Genomic DNA, 17,545 nt, shown 5'->3' with positions numbered 1-17,545 from the left:
CTTCTCCCCTTTGTGTTGAAAGGGGACCTGGAGCTCAGTGCCTGTTGCATTCCACAGGTGCCGGGGAAGGCAGAGCAAGCTGCGATGTGAATTCACGTGCTCGCTTTTAGTCCACAGCCCCAGCTCTGCCTGCACATTGGGCATCAGTGTAATTCTTGCTTTCTCCCAGGAAGATCAGACTCACTCCATGTGTCTGACCCCCCTCCCCCCCAGAAAGTGGAGAAACCAGAATAATTAATAAATTCCAAGGTCAGAAGGGATCATAGAGATATAATCTCATCTGCCCTCCTCTAAACCAGCCTAGAGATGTGTCCCCAAATCATTGCTACTGCAGAGCTTTTAGAAAAACATCCTGTCTTGATTTAACAATGGGCAGCGAGGAAGAATCCACCAGAACCCTGGCTATATTGTTCCAGTGGTTAATTACTTTAAAATATAAAGGGACTTGAGTTTGTTTTCTTTGTAATAATGTTTCTGCCACCCTATCCAGGCAAGCAACTAGTGAAGTGAGATTGGAATACAGGGGAAGAGGCATATGAGCCAAAGCAGCCAATGGCTTATATGAGCATTAATGTCATGATTTGGGTTGCACTAGTTGCTGGGCAGTGACTGTTTAACTAGCATTTCAGCGGGGAGCACTTCTAGTTTCTGCATTTCAAAGTCTGCCTTTGCTGCAGAAGAAATCCAGCCAGTGATCAATCTCCAGTCATTATTTTGAACACAGCTTTGGGATTAAGAGGGGAGAGCCAGAAGGAGTATTTAGTTTTTCAAGGAGGCTCTTCTGCTATTTTAGGCTGAAAGGGTGTAGCAATAATTAGTGACAGCACAAGCTAATCAACCTATTAAACTAGCCAGAACCAGCCTGACATGGGGTGAGGATTTCTCTTCTGTGTTTGGAATTATGTTAACAAGTTCCCCCAGCTCAGACCCAAAAACTATCCCCGCCCCCGCCAGCTGGGTCCAGGAGCCTGTGCTTCTGAACGCGGTTCTGCGTCAGATGGAGATTTAAGATGCAGGACTGAAGAGCCCACCACCCCATGGCTGTAGCCTGCCATCCGCCACCTGCCACCCCAGGGCTAAAGCCAGAAGTCCAAGCTCCACCGGCCCTAGGAAGGTGGGGAACTCACACGGGCTGCCTGCTCCTCTAGCATTTCTGGCTCCAGAGAGGGGCAGGGCCCAACCCCTGCTGGTAGCCCTGGGGAAAGGGCTGCTGCTTCCCTCCCTGCCCCTAATCACTGCCCAGGAGCCTGTGGCAGCAAGAAAAGCCCCTGGTGGCCACAGTTGAGAAATACTGCTCTATGATAACTGGTTTTTAATTACAGTGTAGCCAGTGATTTTAGTTTATTATCCATTTATTGTGTGATGTTATGATTAATTAATATAATGTAATATTTAATCATTGCATGTTGAATAGAGTTAAGTTGTAGGATTACAGAAGTCTAAGATTGATCAGTATTTAGAGGGAATCATGTATTAGCTAAGTAAGAAAGGCTGAAATGCAAGACCTGTAGGATGAGGCCTGCAAAATTTCAGCTTAGCTATTTTAGGCTTTGAAAACAAGAAATTCTGGCATAAGAAAGTGCCTGAAGAATAACCTGATGTCCTAAGATTATCGGAAAAGAGGTACCAAGTGGTAATATTGTGAAAAATTAGCCAGAAGATTCATTTTAATGTTTTAAATAATAAAAATGCTCTAGAGGCACATCTGTCTCCAACATGTGTCTTAAGCACAGGATGCGAGTTGTGCATCAGTGCTGATGAGAATAAAGAGAACCTACGTGATTGATCGAAATCAGGATCCCTTATGTTTCTAGGGGACATCAGACCAATAAGGAAAAAGAGCACTGACACTTTCATGTGCATGAGCAGAATGTAGGTGTAGGCAGAATCACATTATAAAAAGGGGTGCCTAGAGCGGGAAAATTGAGCTTCCTATGGGAGAACTCCAGCAGGAACCATCCCTTTACTCATGGTCAATCTATGAGAGAGCCAGACGACTCTAACCCTATCTAGGAGGATGTGAGTACGTCTGTAGTTCTAACTGGTTCATGGATATATTTAGGAGCTGTATATGCTGTGATATTTGTAACTTTGTTAGTAACTTTAATAAAACTGATAAAAGATAGTGGACCTTGTTCTTATGGTTGTGTTACTTGCTCACGGTTTCATGTGTTCCTATGACTCTAGATCTAAAACAAGCAGAGTTAACTCTGTTGAACTTGAGACTGTAGGCATCAGAGCCGAACCCTCAATGGTGTAATATAACATCACTAAATTAACTTTAAATGAAAAAAAGGTTGCAATAGCCTACTTTCCCTAAAGCCGGAGTACTACTGGAGGATGAGTTAGATGACACAGTTCTGTTTGCACTGCAATGTCTGATGGTGGGTTGTTTGTACAGATCTGTACTAAGATAAGCACACATCACTATTGTAAATGCTGTGGCTATTCAGAGAGAGAGCGAGTGTGTGCCTCTGTAACAGGAATGCTTGCTTTACAAAATGTGCTTGGCTAGCAACTAAAGGGGTCACTTAGTTGCTCTCTTTTTTGTTTAAATCTCTGGGTCTATTAGGAATTCACAAATAACAAAAACTACCACCTCTCGTTAGGAAATTACTTTCCTGAAGCACAAAGGTGTATCGAGATGGCAGCAGAGCAGGAAATGTTTTGTCTGGTCTCTGATATTTGTTTAAATGGTGTTTTCTAGCCTTGAGAAGACCTGACATCTGGATTATTTGTAACTATTATTGGATCACGTGGCCTGAGCTGGCATTTTCACTGATGTGCTGTTTTATCTTTCCTCCAGTTTGTTTGGAGTGTTGGTGGATCCCTGCTGCATTGTGCCAGGGTGTGTGTCTGTATGCTCTCTCATCCAGGTAGGCTTGTGGTTTTCTTCTTTTTGGGTGGTCTGGTTATTACTGGCTTGGAGTTGCAAGAGAGACAAGGTGGAGGAACAGATGGAGTTGTTAAGGGTGACTGATGAGAACCTGGGGAACAGCAGAGAGACAGCTAAGAATAAGACTTTAGTGGACACTGTGTTGAAGAGTTTTTGTTCCTTCACTACTTGTCGCATATAATGTCACATCCAGATGTAACATACCACATTGGACTTGGATTACAGTAGAACATTTCTTCATGCTACCAGTGAAGATTAAAGCAAAGTACAGTCAAAATTTTTCATTAGACAATATTGGATCCATGAAATTGAAATGTTCATGAAAACACAGCTCCCTGGCAGCCGGTCTGATGAGTTGCAAGGCTCCTGGGACCTGCAGCTCTCTGGAAGCTGGCCTGATGGGCTGCCCAGGTCCCCTGGCTCCCTGCCTACCTTGTCAACCTGACTCCCCGAGAAGCTAGGAAGTAAACTACAAATTCTGTTTTGGTTCCCCCAAAACTAATTATTTTAAAAATTTTCCTCTTGTGAAAAATTTCAAATCTTCTCCTTTTTGTCCCATTTCAGGACAATTATTTTTTAAAAATTCAACAATTTCCATAGGAGGGAATTCTGTTTTCTGGGCAGCTCTAAAGTACAATCGGAAAACCAAGAGACCACAAGGCCCAGGGTGGTTCTCAAAAAGCAAACTCCACTGAGGAGCCAAAAGAAGCATGCTTGCTCTCCCCATTGCAGAGGTAGCAGCAATGTTAATAACTGCTTTAATGGAGCGGATTAAATGCTCATGAAAAGTGCCAGACCAGCAGCTGTAGAGACAGCCTTTATTTGCTATAACTAAGTCCTTTATTTGAGCACAGAATAGATAAACTCTCCCCCAATTGTTCCACAAATATTTCTAACCTTGAACAGCCACTTCTAGGGATCAGATTTCAGAGTAGCAGCTGTGTTAGTCTGTATCCACAAAAAGAACAGGAGTACTTGTGGCACCTTAGAGACTAACAAATTTATTAGAGCATAAGCTTTCGTGGGCTACAGCTCACTTCATCAGATGCATAGAATGGAACATATTGTAAGATAGATATAGATATAGACATACAGATAAGTTGGAAGTTGCCATACAAACTGAGAGAGGCTAATTAGTTAAGATGAGGTATTATCAGCAGGAGGAAAAAAAACTTTTGTAGTGATAATCAAGATGGCCCATTTCAGACAGTTGACAAGAAGGTGTGAGGATACTAAACATGGGGAAATAGATTCAATTTGTGTAATGACCCAGCCACTCCCAGTCTCTATTCAGTTGCTGGCAGCCTCTGCTGATTCTGCTAACAGGAGTGCAAATTAATTATTGACACTTGTAGTCTGTGTGGATGATGGTTATGATACGGAAATGATAGAGAAGTTTCTAAAAAAAAAAAAAGTCAGTGGGTAAATGGTGATCAGACATGGGCATTCCAAAATGTTTAAACCTGTATTCTCTTTACCAAACCACTAACTGGAATTATATCTGTTTAAATCTTAGAATGCAGTAGAAGAGTTTTCAATCTACAAGCCCATTGAGACCCTTTTCATCAAGATGATGGTTACAGATGTTAAGGACAGTAAAGGAAATAGTCACATAGCAAGCATCAGAATGAACAACATCCTCTTCAGCTCTGTACGGAGGCAGCCGATAGAGCGAGTTGGTGGATGATTTATGTTTTGTACTCTGTTCTTTTTACAATATTTTAAGCGGGGAAAACTTTTTAAAAGTAACAATGAATTCACGGATATTTTGCTTTCTTGTTGTGCTTGTTCTTAGTATTTCAGTTTCATTAGTTCTTTATACTATTAGTTCACCTGAGCAAAAAAACCTTCGGAAGTTGAACCTCTCAGGGAGTTCTATCTTAGCAGAAGCCTGTAATGCACTTATTAAAGAGAAGGCATTTTTTGTACAAGAAAACACATTAAAAATGTCATTTGGGAGAACCAGTTGCACCAAATACTTAATTCAAAATCACTATATAACCAGCCCTCTCTCGGCAGAAGAAGCTGCCTTTCCTTTGGCTTATATCATAACCCTTCATAAGGAACTTGATACTTTTGAAAGACTTTTCAGGGCTATTTATATGCCCCAAAACGTTTACTGTATCCATGTGGATAGGAAAGCAACTGCTCAGTTTAAGCAAGATGTGGAGAAGTTATTGAACTGTTTTCCCAATGCTTTTCTTGCCTCTAAAATGGAGCTAGTGGTATATGCTGGAATATCCAGACTTCAGGCAGATTTGAACTGCATGAAAGACCTGCTGGAATCAGGAGTTCGGTGGAAGTACCTGCTCAACGTGTGTGGACAAGATTTCCCCTTGAAAACCAACAAGGAAATAGTTCAGTATCTGAAAAAATTTAAAGGGAAAAACATCACTCCTGGACGTCTGCCTCCTGCCCATATTCTCAGAAGGACCAAATATATCCACAGGGAACAAATATATAGTTTCACTTCTTTCATGCTGCGGACCTTTGTACGAAAAGCACCACCTCCACACAATCTGATCATCTACTTTGGCTCTGCTTATATTGCGGTCACAAGGGACTTTACCGAGTTTGTTCTCAGAGACCAGCGTGCCATTGATTTACTTGCATGGTCCAAGGACACCTATAGTCCAGATGAACATTTCTGGGTGACACTCAATTCGATACCAGGTATGTATGACTTTTCTCCCACTATGTACTCTCTATTAACCTATGTAATCCTTCTGCCTAACAGGTCTACTGTACGGCAAACAAAGTGGATCGTTTTATTTTCTATTATTTAATTATAAATGGGGGGCGAGAACTTTACTTCTATGCAGTCGTAAATAGATGATTTATATAAAGGTGTGTGTTATGTATAAAAAGAAGGAAGCAATGTTAATTGGGATGGCTCACATGTTAGAGATGAAGCCAATATAAAACATATTTCATTAAGTGCATATCCTAGTCACTTATTAATCATATCATTGCCCCCATCCTGCAATTGGATCAGTGTAGGCAGACCTCATTGGCTTCAGTAGGGCCTCTATGCAGGCATTAAGTGTACTGCTGTGCGTATCTGATAGCAAATTAGGGGCCTAAATTTGATTCTAACATCAGATTACCTAAACACAGGTTTGCAAAATGCTCCTCACTCTTTTGTGGGGGGAAGTCAGTTTTCTGGCAATAAGCAAATTAAGTAATGGTCTTTTTTTTGTGGGGTTTTTTTTTTTTTTTTCCCCATTCTTGTCAATCACTGATGCCTGTTACTGTGAGGGGAAACTGTTTTCTATCACTCTTTTTGTTTGTAGTGTAGATGGGACAACATGGTTACAGAACTGTATTAAAGGAATCATGTTACATGTTAGGGGCTTATTCCTTCACCCGCTTACTTCCCTGGTCCTTCTCGCATGAACAGAGAGCAACAATACCTGAAGTCCAAAGGTGCAAACAATTCAATGTTTATTGGGATGAACTTCCAACAAGCATGATTCCAGTTTCCTTCCTTAGTATCCCCCTTCCCAACTCTGAAGCCACAAAGCCTTACCTGTATCCCTGTTCCCATTCCCCCCCATTAGCAAAACATGATTCCAATTTCCCCACGCCCATCCCCTGTTCCCATCCCCACCTTACTTCCTGATTGACTGCAGACTATATAGTAAAACTTGAATTCTGCTTAGCTATACCTTAACCAATCCTAACATATTGTAACATGATTGGTTAACCAATTATATCCCACCGCCTTAATTAGTTTACACCCAGCAAAAATTAATTATACAGCAGACAGAAACAATTACAGAACCAGACAGAGACCATGCAGATAAACAATAGCAAAGAGGGAACTATAATGACAAAACAATACAGAAGGGAGGATTTCACAACTACATCTATAAAGACATAAGAGTTTCCCAGCTGTGTCTATTGATGTGAGTTCTTACCAAACAGGATGCTATCAAACTAAGTTTCCTTTTACATCTTCTAGGCACTTCCCTTTCTCTGGAGGCGATACGCCTTATCAGGACAGGGTTGTATTCCTAACAGCCCAATAGCACCTTATTTCAATGTGACTAGTTTGGAATGTAAGGATGTGACCGTTCGCTTCCCAGCTTATGGCTGCCTCCGCTGCTTAGCCAAAGGCCTTAGCCTAAGAACAGGGCCTCTGACTGTCACGGTAAGAGAAGGCCCTTACGCCGGCAGACAGTGATTTTAATTCTCTCTTTTATACCTCTATAACTAGCTAAGTGATAAGAATACACCTACATTCTTAGAGTATAGGCCTTTACAGACAGGCCTGCATATCTATAGCCTAACACTACAGTCTAGGTAATGATCTTACATGTTTCTCTAACAAGGTTCTGTGATAATGTCCTGTCCACACTACAAATCCAAAACCATGGTAGAACACGGAAGGGCAGGGACTCTGTTACTGTGTGTTTGGAGAGAGCCTAGCACAATGGGCACCCATTCTTGGTTTGGCCCTGGCCAACTACTGTAATAAACATAATATATACTAAAAATAATGCCTCTGACCAAGCCAGACAACAGCATACTGTCATGGTTAAGCTTGTAATGTAGATGGGCCTTATTGCTTTAGTTCATTCCTCCTTCCACCCTCAGGGCCTGGTATTTGGAAAACTCTTATCTCATCCTCCAAATCTTTTCTCTTTGGCTGGATGGCTGTTCTGCTGTTAATCAGAATGATGTGACACAAATACCTGCAATGTAAAGTCTTAATGGAGGGGGTTGGGGGGGGAATAGCAGCGTGTCGTTGACCAATATTTATTTTGACTTACAAATGTGCCAAAGTCACCACAGGCATTAGCTTTAGTTGCAGCAACTGCCCCCTACTTGTAACCCCAGCACTCTCTCTCAAGTTATCACTTTCCTGCATCAGGATCTTGTGTGATTAGTCTGGCTGTTTCCACTCTGCTTCAGGTACTATCTCCCCCAGTAACGGCATAAATGCTATATCAGTTTCTGGGGCAATAGTAAAATGAATAGTAGATGTCAATCCATCAGCTTGTGGTGATTCCTTACTACCCCTCTCTGGTACTTACTCTTTCTCTCCCCCTTCACCTCTATGATTTTGACCCCTGTTGCTCACGAGGGTCAGATTCAGCTAACTAAGCCTATTGCAGTACGTGGGGTTTCTCTTTTGACTTCCATCCCCCGCCACCCCACCCTGCTGCACAAGTTTGATTTTCAACAATCATAAAGTAGTGTGACCGGTGAAGCCACTTTTTGTCTCAGACTTACACTATACAACAATTCAACCACACTGATAGCAAGGAAAATTGTGGGTGATATTGCTTCTGTGCAGAGAGCCAGTACAAGACCTATTCACCCCTTCAGACTCTCTTTAAGCCCTGTTTTGAAGCTTAGGAGGGACTGCAATGGTACCCAAACCTTGTGCTGGGCTTCTGCACAGGAATTAATTTGGCACTGTATGAATTGCTCCAGGATATCTTTTATTACACACATGCAAAACTACATGAAGATATTACTAAGTTGAGTGAAGGCACTCAAAAGTTGTCTACTTGATCACTGAACCAGGGTCAGGCTTAACAGGATACTTCCTGGCTCATCCAGAGTGGCTGCAACTATGCACTGGCTTGGCCTGGTTTCTCCCCATGGTGTGACTCTGGGGCAGCATCACAAATAGTAACTTGTGCTGGAAGTGTGCCCAACCCAACATCTGGAGGTGGTTTACAACACCTCCCCTCCTTTGATAGAGAGGCCATCCTCTGGTTACAGGACCCAGACATTGAGCTCTGATGTCTGTATATGAGAGGACGACGACCCTAAGTGCCTGCACAAATGCTGATCTCAATACATCCCTGCACAGTGAAGCTGACTATTGACTGTCCACAAAGCGCTGTTAAGTGCGTACAAAGGAAGTTACATGAGGGAGGGGAAAAAATAATTCAAATATTTTTTCCTGCTATCTTAGGTGTCACTTTTTGCATATAGTTATAAGTAACCCCCCCTTCCCAATGCACCAATTGTATAATGCTGTGCATAGGGGAAGACATTTCCTGAATACCCTGGTGTTCAGCTGATACTAAAATGCAGAAGATTACCTCTTAACAAGACAAATCGAACAGAGTTTTTGATGGTGTAGTCAATGACACTAGGTTCACCTTGAGTAGTCATTACAGTTGCGAAAAGTGCATTCAAAATGTATTGCTATCTAATCAGAATTGCAGTTTAAACTCACTTTGCACAGGTGGAGGTGACTGCACACAATTACAAGGCAATGGAGAATCAGGTCTTAAAAGTATCCATGGGATGTATGTTTTTTAAAGGCTAAAACAATTCAGCACAAAGACACCATTATATTTTAATGTGAGTGACCTGTAACAATGAATTTTGTGTGTAAGCATTGAAGAATGGGAGAAAAGGTCATCTTGTAGTGAAATGAGTTACTGCATTAAGGAAACAGCTTAGCCCAGATCTGGCCATGAACTCTAGTCAGCCTTTTTAGCTGCACAATCCTGCCCATTCCAAGGAGCAAAGATTCCTCTTTGCCATACTACTCACATTGCAGTTGGCTCTTTGGAATGAGACCAGGGGAACTTTTTACCTGCTCTGGCCTAGTGGGACGACTTTCCTCAGCTATATCAGTCAGTATATGCAGCTGTATTCCTCAGCAGAACATGTAGATTAGGTCAACTGGATGGAACTCATGATAGTCACCCATGCATGTTTGCAACAGGTAATGCTTGGGGAGAGAGGAAAGCTGTGCAAAAGGAAATGCTCAATAACTTCAAATAGATGTAGGTCAAAATATCACAGCTGGGCAAATTCCTATAGAGAGGACTGTGTCCTAGTTGCTGAAACATGGATCTCATAAGTCCCTCTTCAAGACATCTGGGGGTACATTACTGCTTTGTTTCCCTCATTCTCTGCTACACTAAGGAACACTCATGAATAAGATGCGTAGGGCCAAATTCTAGTCTCACTTACATCAGTGTAAATAAGCAGTATCCCCTATCAGTTCAATGGAGTTCCTTTCATAAGCAGTAATTAGAGCTCGTCCGAAATTTGACTGTCAGAAAACGTTCATTTATCAAAACTGAAAATTTTCCACAGTTGAATTTATGGTCACAACTGGAGAGACCATAGGCTGGTGGTCAGGGCACTCACCTGGAGACTCAGCTTGTAAAGAGCAGGGACATGAACCTGAGTTTCCCACATCAAGGCAGTGCTCTAACTACTGGCTGTTGGTAGAGGGGTGTGTGTGTGTCTGTCTCCCTCCCCAGAACAAAAATAGTTAAACCTGGAAATATTTCATGGAACAGAATGTTTATTTTCAGCCAGCCCTAGAGATAGTGAAGTTCACTTTCTTCATTTCCTCATATATAAAATACAATTTAATGGCCAAAAGGTCAGCTTTTCCACTGCTTTGTTCCTTGTGGGGTCATTTACGTCTGCATAACAACATTTCACATCCAGTTGTCATAGTTCAAATGACTGCATGAGGAAGAAAATAGTGCAACATCAAGCCCTGAATTTTTAAATTGGGACACCTAACTTTAGGCACCCGAATTTTAAAAGTCTGCCCAACAAGTGCCTACCTGACTCACATGGTTGACGTGAAGTTTGTTCAGTTCCTTAAACATTTTAACTCACACTAAGTGCTAAGTAACATTAAGTGACACTTTGAAAAAGATTGTATACAATGAAAGTTCTACAAGTTGAAGTAGTTTAGTTTATTCTTTTTTACCTGCCAGACAACTCTTAAAAGAGAAAATCTGTAATTTGTTTGTATAGGGATAGATCAGAATGTCATCATTGCTGTTTATAAGACTAAACACAAAAAGGCAGAAGTGGCCAATTTCAGAGTGGTACATGCTACTTGTTGTACGATACTCACTGTGTGGAACTCACAAATTACTTGAATAGGTCTGGTTTCAGAGTAGCAGCCGTGTTAGTCTGTATTCACAAAAAGAAAAGGAGGACTTGTAGCACTTTAGAGACTAACAAATTTATTTGAACATTAAGCTTTCATGAGCTACAGCTCACTTCATTGGATGCATTCAGTCTGATGATTTCATATCCAGTAGAGGGCAGTGTTATGTAAACCCAGACAGCTAGACACATTCATGGAGAACATACCAGCATTCTGTAAGAGTAGCTGTTTAGTTGCTTCCCTTTGTTGCCTTCGATGGATGCTTCTGTCAAGTCAACCCCTAGCTCTCCTACTGACTCGGCTGCTTCACTGCTGTTGACTTCTGCTGCAGTGAGAGGCTTCAAGGCACCAGTTACACTGGACAGTGCCCACGCAATCTTATTTTTCCACTAATTGCACTTTGTGGTCAGTAAGGCAATTGCTCTTATCCAGAACTCCCGCTCTGGTCCAGCTTGAAACAGAGTCCTGCTGAACAGCAATCCTGAATAGATATTTATAGATTCAATGCAGCAGCCTTTACCTTTAGGGATATTATTGCATGATGACCTGACTTCACAACTTTATCCTGAGCCACCACAGGGAGCATTTCATTTGTCACTTTTTCAGCATGGTAGAGGCAGCTCTAAGCCCTCCCCTTCCAAGGGTTGTGCCCCCTCCTTCCCTTATTTGAGATCCTGAATCAAATGGCATTGTGGTTTTTCAGTCACTGATGTCTACTCCAGACACACAGTACCAGGTATCTGAGTAACTCTTCACATGGGCCATTCCAATAGTTGCTGATGGTGACCCTGCTGCATCAACAACTTCTAGTTTCCCTGGTGTGGCTTCCCTCTACTTGGGCAATTTCATCCCCAGTGGCCTTTGTTTCCCGAGTGGATCCCAGGCCAGATGACATTTGCAGATGGTGGAGACAACCTCTCTCATCTGACCCATGGGACACCTGCAAATAGCTTGCACATGGGCCTCTCCAATTTTTTAGCAACTTCCCTAGTAATACTTCTTTGCAGTGCTGTATCTGGTCTAAAGAAGTCACCCTGGGCCTGGGAATTAACAGCAGGTACCTTTAGGGAAACCTCAATTTCTACTTTCACTTTTTAAATTCTGCCTATATGTTCCATAAGTTTATCTAGTATGTTTTCCTCCTTCACCAGAAGGTTACGAAAGTCCCTTGTTCCACTGTTTATAAACTGACTTTTCACACAAACTCTCTCATGGCTGGGAATAGACCCCTCTTTGCATTGCCAGTTCCAGATTTGGCACAGCACATTCTGCTTCACTCAAACTATCTTCTTAATGCACACAAGTAACTCTGTAGGGGTTCCCCTTCCTGACACCTCCTGGCTTGCCATTCCTTCTGGGATTTCAAAAGGGCCAGTTCCCCTCATAGTGGTCATATAAGTGTTTGCATAACTGTCTGCAATACCCATGATCCCCACTGGGAAGCTACTGGTAATAAGATTCAGCATCACCATTTAAGAACATTGCTAGGTGTTATGCTGCTTTCCAAGTCATCCACTCATTTGCAGAGACCAACAGCTCAAAGTATGCTCAGTACTCAGATTCCAGTTTCATCTGCATGAAATTTCTTCTCAGGCAAAAGTGCTTTTGCCATCTTGAAGCCACTGCCACCAGTTGTAATTCTTGCTTATAGAAACCAAGGGATTTATTGAGACACTGCAAGTAACAACTCCAGCACACACAGGCAGAACTAAACTTCTTCTAGCCCCTCCAAATCAAGGATACATCTACACTGCAATTTGATGAGTCAGTGCAGCACATGTAGACATACCTGAGTTAGCTTTGATCTAGGTAGTCTGAGTAACAATAGCAGTGAAGCCATGACAAGCCCACCTGGGACCCCGAGTACATACTCGGGCAGCTAGACCATGCATGTCATGAACCAGGTGGCTATCCACAGTCCTTCCAGGTGTTCCTGAGCATACTCCAAATTAGTCGGGGTCTAAGTGTTACCTAGCCCCATCCCTAGGAAATGGGCACAACACTTTTTTGTATGCATCTATTTTAAGAGACATATGGACACATATTTAACCTTTTGCAGACATAGCACAGTAATTAAATATTTTACAGATTACTTGTAAATGCCACATTCCACCAACTACCCTAACTGACATGTAGAGAGCATTAAAGTGGCACCACTTGGCCTGTTACTATGCATCTTAGTGGGGTTGTTGATAGTATTTATTTATAAGACATGACTGCAGTGGCTTGCCTTGTCTGCATGCGAAAACTGCCTCAATTTCCCTCACAGGTATGTTAATTTAACCAAATCTCTGCCCCTGCCAGATTCCTGTAGAAATTCAAAAGAATCAAACCTCCTAAGTAATCTTCTCCCCATCTCTTAAGGCCCCTTGCTGCAGAAAACACAGAGGAATTCCCCCCAATCTCAGCCAGAAGCTCTGGCCTTGAGCTCCCCAAGAAAGGCAGAAAGACCAGTGTTGGAAGACAGGATATTGGGCTAGATGGACCATTCATCTGACCCAGTTTGGCCATTCTTATATTCTCACATGAGCAGCTAGATGAATTCCCATCCACATCATCTTGCCCAAGGCCCCTCCCTCACTTGCTCCTCCTTTAAGATTCCCTACCCTAATCAACAATCCCATGTAGTCCTGTCCATACATTCCTTTTTTGCCCCACTGTCCAATAGCCAGTCACCACACAGGCTCCTTCCATGTTCCTCACCAGGGAGACAGTTCATAATTCCAGTTCCTGCAGTCATTTCCCCCAGGAGACACCACCACCACCACCGCTCATCACAGAGCTCATCCTCACAAGAGGAAAAAAAGAATAAATGTGTATCTCTGCCTCCTTTCCCAGTATACCTTGCTGTACCCCCTAATTCCCATGGTCCCTCTGGCAATAGGGATGCCATGTCTGACTCCTGGCACACAGAACAGGACCCAGGCACCAAGCTGGCCATGCTCTGCAAGTTACATGCTGCACAGCTACCACTGCATGGGTACACTACAGTTTACAGAGAAAGCATTGGTGTCATAGGGGGGGAAAAAGGCACATTTCCACCAGAAAGGCATGACAAAATTGACCAGGCTAGTTAAAAACTGGCCAAGCAGCAACCCTATTGGGAACTATAACCCCCCTAGCTCTCAGCTGAAACAATAATAGGACAGTCATGTATGTGCAGCTTGTCCTTAAGAGGGCCAGCATGCCTTGTTACAAACACCAATCCCATACACAGTGGCTGCAATACCTTGAAACAGGCTGAGGAGCCCACATGACACTACCCAAGGAGAGGTGGGAACTATGGGAGAGCACAGCTTTCTCAGCCAAGCCAGCAGGAGGAGGGGAACCTGCTATTTGAACCGCTGGCCACACAGCACAGAGGCTGTTTAAGTACAGTTTAGAGTATTTATTGTCTTTAATCTTCCCAACTCCACAGTGAAGTAGGGAAGTACTATTATCCAAATATTACAAATGGGAAATGGAAGCATAGAGGGAGATTAAGCAACTCACCCAAACTCACACAGGATGTCTGGTAGAGCAAGGACTTGAATCTAGGTCTCTGTAATGGGGTCTCTGCAGGGACCTCCTAGCTCCTGCCCCCACTGGGCTGAGAAAGTCACACAGAGACCTTGGTGCTGTGCTCACCTAGTGCTTTTATTTACAGGCTGTGCTCCCACCCCTTTCCACTATACACATATCCCCTTCTTACAGTCTACCAGCAGGCAAGAGGGACTGACTCACTTTCCTCTAATGCAGCTTCCCTCTTTCCAGCTCCTCTCCCTGGCTTCCTTCCCCTGGGCTCTTATCCAGCCCCAGCCTGATGAGGCTGCAGCTGTTCCAGCTTCCCCAATCAGGGCCAGGTGATCTACCCAGCTCCAATTCACCTCCCTTAATTGGAGCTGGAGTAACAGAGGGTTGGCTAAGCAGTTTTCTGCTTAGCACCATCACAGTCTCCTAAGCTACTTCCCTAACCACTAGACCATCAGTCCTCATTACTATTACCAAAAGCTGATTTTTGAAATGATGCCCACTGCAGCCAGTCAGGAAATGTGGCAAAAAAAGGGGAAATGGATGTTTTAAAAAAAAAGATTCACTAAAATTTGTTTCCATTTTTATCAGCTTTTTCCAGCCAGATCTATCAACTTCTTCATGTGTTTTTAAAGAAAGAATCAATCTCTCCTCCTAATGCTTCTGTCCTGATCTAGAAGTGAAAGGCTCTGTATCCCATCAGCAATATGCTGAACTACCCTGTTTCCTTTCCGCCCCATCAAGTCAAGCTGTGTGCCCACCATCATCTTACGAATTCTACATATGATTTCATATCATGTCTACGTGAGTGTGAAATATTAGACTCACCCCACATTTTCTCAGGTCCTTAGCCTATTGTGAAACCAATGTAAATTGGCATCACTTCAACAGCTGAAGATTTGACCCAGTGCCTCTAGGAACAGGAAGGATCCAAAATATGGTAGCATTCACAGTTTGCCACCATAGTGTTAGACTACCAAGAAATATGAGAGTGTGTATGTCTATCTGATTTTGATGGCAATAGTCTGACTGTAGGACTGAATGGTGAAACAAAAATCAGAAAAACAGCATAAATGTGGATGTCTCACCCAAGAGAGAACATGTGAAAGCTTATGCGGTGGTCCAAAGCAATGGATTCCCTCACCCAATAGGCAAAAGTTCTATCAGCACTCCACTACAGTTTCCTTCCCTCCAAGTGACAGCATCACATCTGAATGATAGCCATACTGCCATTGGCTCTGAAGTCATGTCTCCCTCAGAATATGTCTATACTAGAGCTGCAGGTATAATTCCCAGCGTGGGTAGATACATCTGGGATAAAGCGTAGCCACAATTGTGTTAGCGGTGGGATGAGCTAGCCACTTGCACACTATCCCATCTGAAACCCTTGGTACCTACTCAAGCAGTTAGCCCATACTGCTGCCCACAATGCCATGGCTACACTTCTGCTTTCACTTCTGGTACACATCCAGCTCCACTGTAGACATACCCTCAGCCATGGGTCACAGAGGAATATGAGCAATTCTGAGGTGTACTAGCCAGTTACAGGTTTCAGAGTAACAGGCGTGTTAGTCTGTATTCGCAAAAAGAAAAGGAGGACTTGTGGCACCTTAGAGACTAACCAATTTATTTGAGCATAAGCTTTCGTGAGCTACAGCTCACTTCATCGGAAAGGGGGTGTAGGGCTTGGGGGGATATTTTGGGGGGAAGACGTCTCCAAGTGGGCTCTTTCCCTGGTTCTTTGTTTAACACGCTTGGTGGTGGCAGCATAGGGTTCAAGGACAAGGCAAAGTTTGTACCTTGAGGAAGTTTTTAACCTAAGATGGTAAGAATAAGCTTAGGGGGTCTTTCATGCAGGTCCCCACATCTGTACCCTAGAGTTCAGAGTGGGGAAGGAAGTGAGCTGTAACTCACAAAAGCTTATTCTCTAGTAACTTTGTTAGTCTCTAAGGTGCCACAAGTACTCCTGTTCTTTTTGCGGATACAGACTAACACGGCTGCTACTCTGAAACCTGTCAAAAGATTTAAGTACATGAATATCCCATTTACTTTACTGACATGCTCAACATTACTCACATATTTCAGGTTTCAGAGTAGCAGCCGTGTTAGTCTGTATCCGCAAACAGAACAGGAGTACTTGTGGCACCTTAGAGACTAACGAAGTTATTAGAGAATAAGCCCATGAAAGCTTATGCTCTAATAACTTTGTTAATCTCTAAGGTGCCACAGGTACTCCTGTTCTTTTCACATATTTAAGTACTTTGCTGGATTGAGGCCACACTTTTTGTATTGTGTGCATGTGTTACACCCTTTTCTTCCTCGTTTTACACAGACATGCTTTTTGTTTTTTTGAAATCACAACAGGGAAACTGCATGACAATTGCCAAATACTGCCATTTTAATGAAGTTCCCTATCATGCCAGATTTGGAGCTGCCTGCAATAATTTATGAATATTGTATCTTGACCAAGTTATTCTGATGTTTACTGTATGCACATATTGAGTTAATTCAATAGCAGGATTGTCAGAAAAGGAGCCCAGGAAAGGGGACACAGATACAGATCTATACTTTGCTGCAAACATTTAAGAGACAATGCATTTTGGAGCCATGACTCAGCCCCTTGCTGGGCCTGCCAGACAGCTTTTCCCCACTGGGTCCCTTGTGAAGGTATGTGTGCACATGTGCATGGTGGGGGATGGGAGGTGGGGGCGGGGGGGAGACAGAATCAAAAGACTTGGGAAGGTTTACAGAGACACAAACTTCCTCAGGTAGAGAGACAAATTTTTGACACAGGGTCCTCAGAGCCTGCTTTGAAGAAGGCTGGGGGAATGTAAACAAAGCAGGCTACTCTTGAGGAGGATGTATAAGAAAGATATGCATGTAAATCTTTTGTTGTTGGTGGTGGTGGTTTAAATCTCTTGTGCTGTGTTTTGTTCCTATTACAAACATTCAACAACATTTTGTTTTAAGAAGGCTATTTTGGGTCATTCTGTTCGCTGCTGGTCACAGTCCCCTAAAGGGAAGAACCACATGTACTGACTACAGTCGGACCTGCTGGGTAAACATGGTCAATACACAGGGTACTGTACCCCAGGGACCGGTTTAAGAGCCGGAGAACTGCAGAATTTCACTCCGGGAGAGGTGAAGGCAAGATGTCTGACATCTGAGAAGGGTATAGTCAGAGAAGCCAGGAAAGGGGTCAGAGATGCAGCTAGCCCTGTAACCAGATATTACTTTCTAAATCT

The 17,545-nt window shown here is 43.0% G+C and overlaps 1 protein-coding gene across 4 annotated transcripts in view; it reads left to right on the top strand.

The window, feature by feature from the left end:
- Window positions 1-17,545, top strand: part of GCNT2 (glucosaminyl (N-acetyl) transferase 2 (I blood group)) — an 82,826-nt gene that overhangs the window by 17,331 nt on the left and 47,950 nt on the right. For 3 of the 4 annotated variants that reach the window (XM_084620282.1, XM_084620281.1, XM_084620283.1), the window contains exons 2-3: window positions 2,807-2,876; window positions 4,413-5,569. In XM_084620282.1, coding sequence (XP_084476408.1) covers window positions 4,648-5,569 — 922 coding nt within the window. In that variant the 5' untranslated portion in view covers window positions 2,807-2,876; window positions 4,413-4,647. The remainder of the gene's footprint in view (window positions 1-2,806; window positions 2,877-4,412; window positions 5,570-17,545) is intronic. The other variant, XM_084620284.1, reaches the window with a different exon arrangement.

The sequence above is a fragment of the Lepidochelys olivacea genome (genome assembly GCF_965140295.1).
Source record: "Lepidochelys olivacea isolate rLepOli2 genome assembly, chromosome: 2".
Lineage (NCBI taxonomy): Eukaryota > Metazoa > Chordata > Testudines > Cheloniidae > Lepidochelys > Lepidochelys olivacea.
Note: the sequence above shows the minus strand (reverse complement) of the source record. Positions and strands in the feature narration are given on the sequence as shown.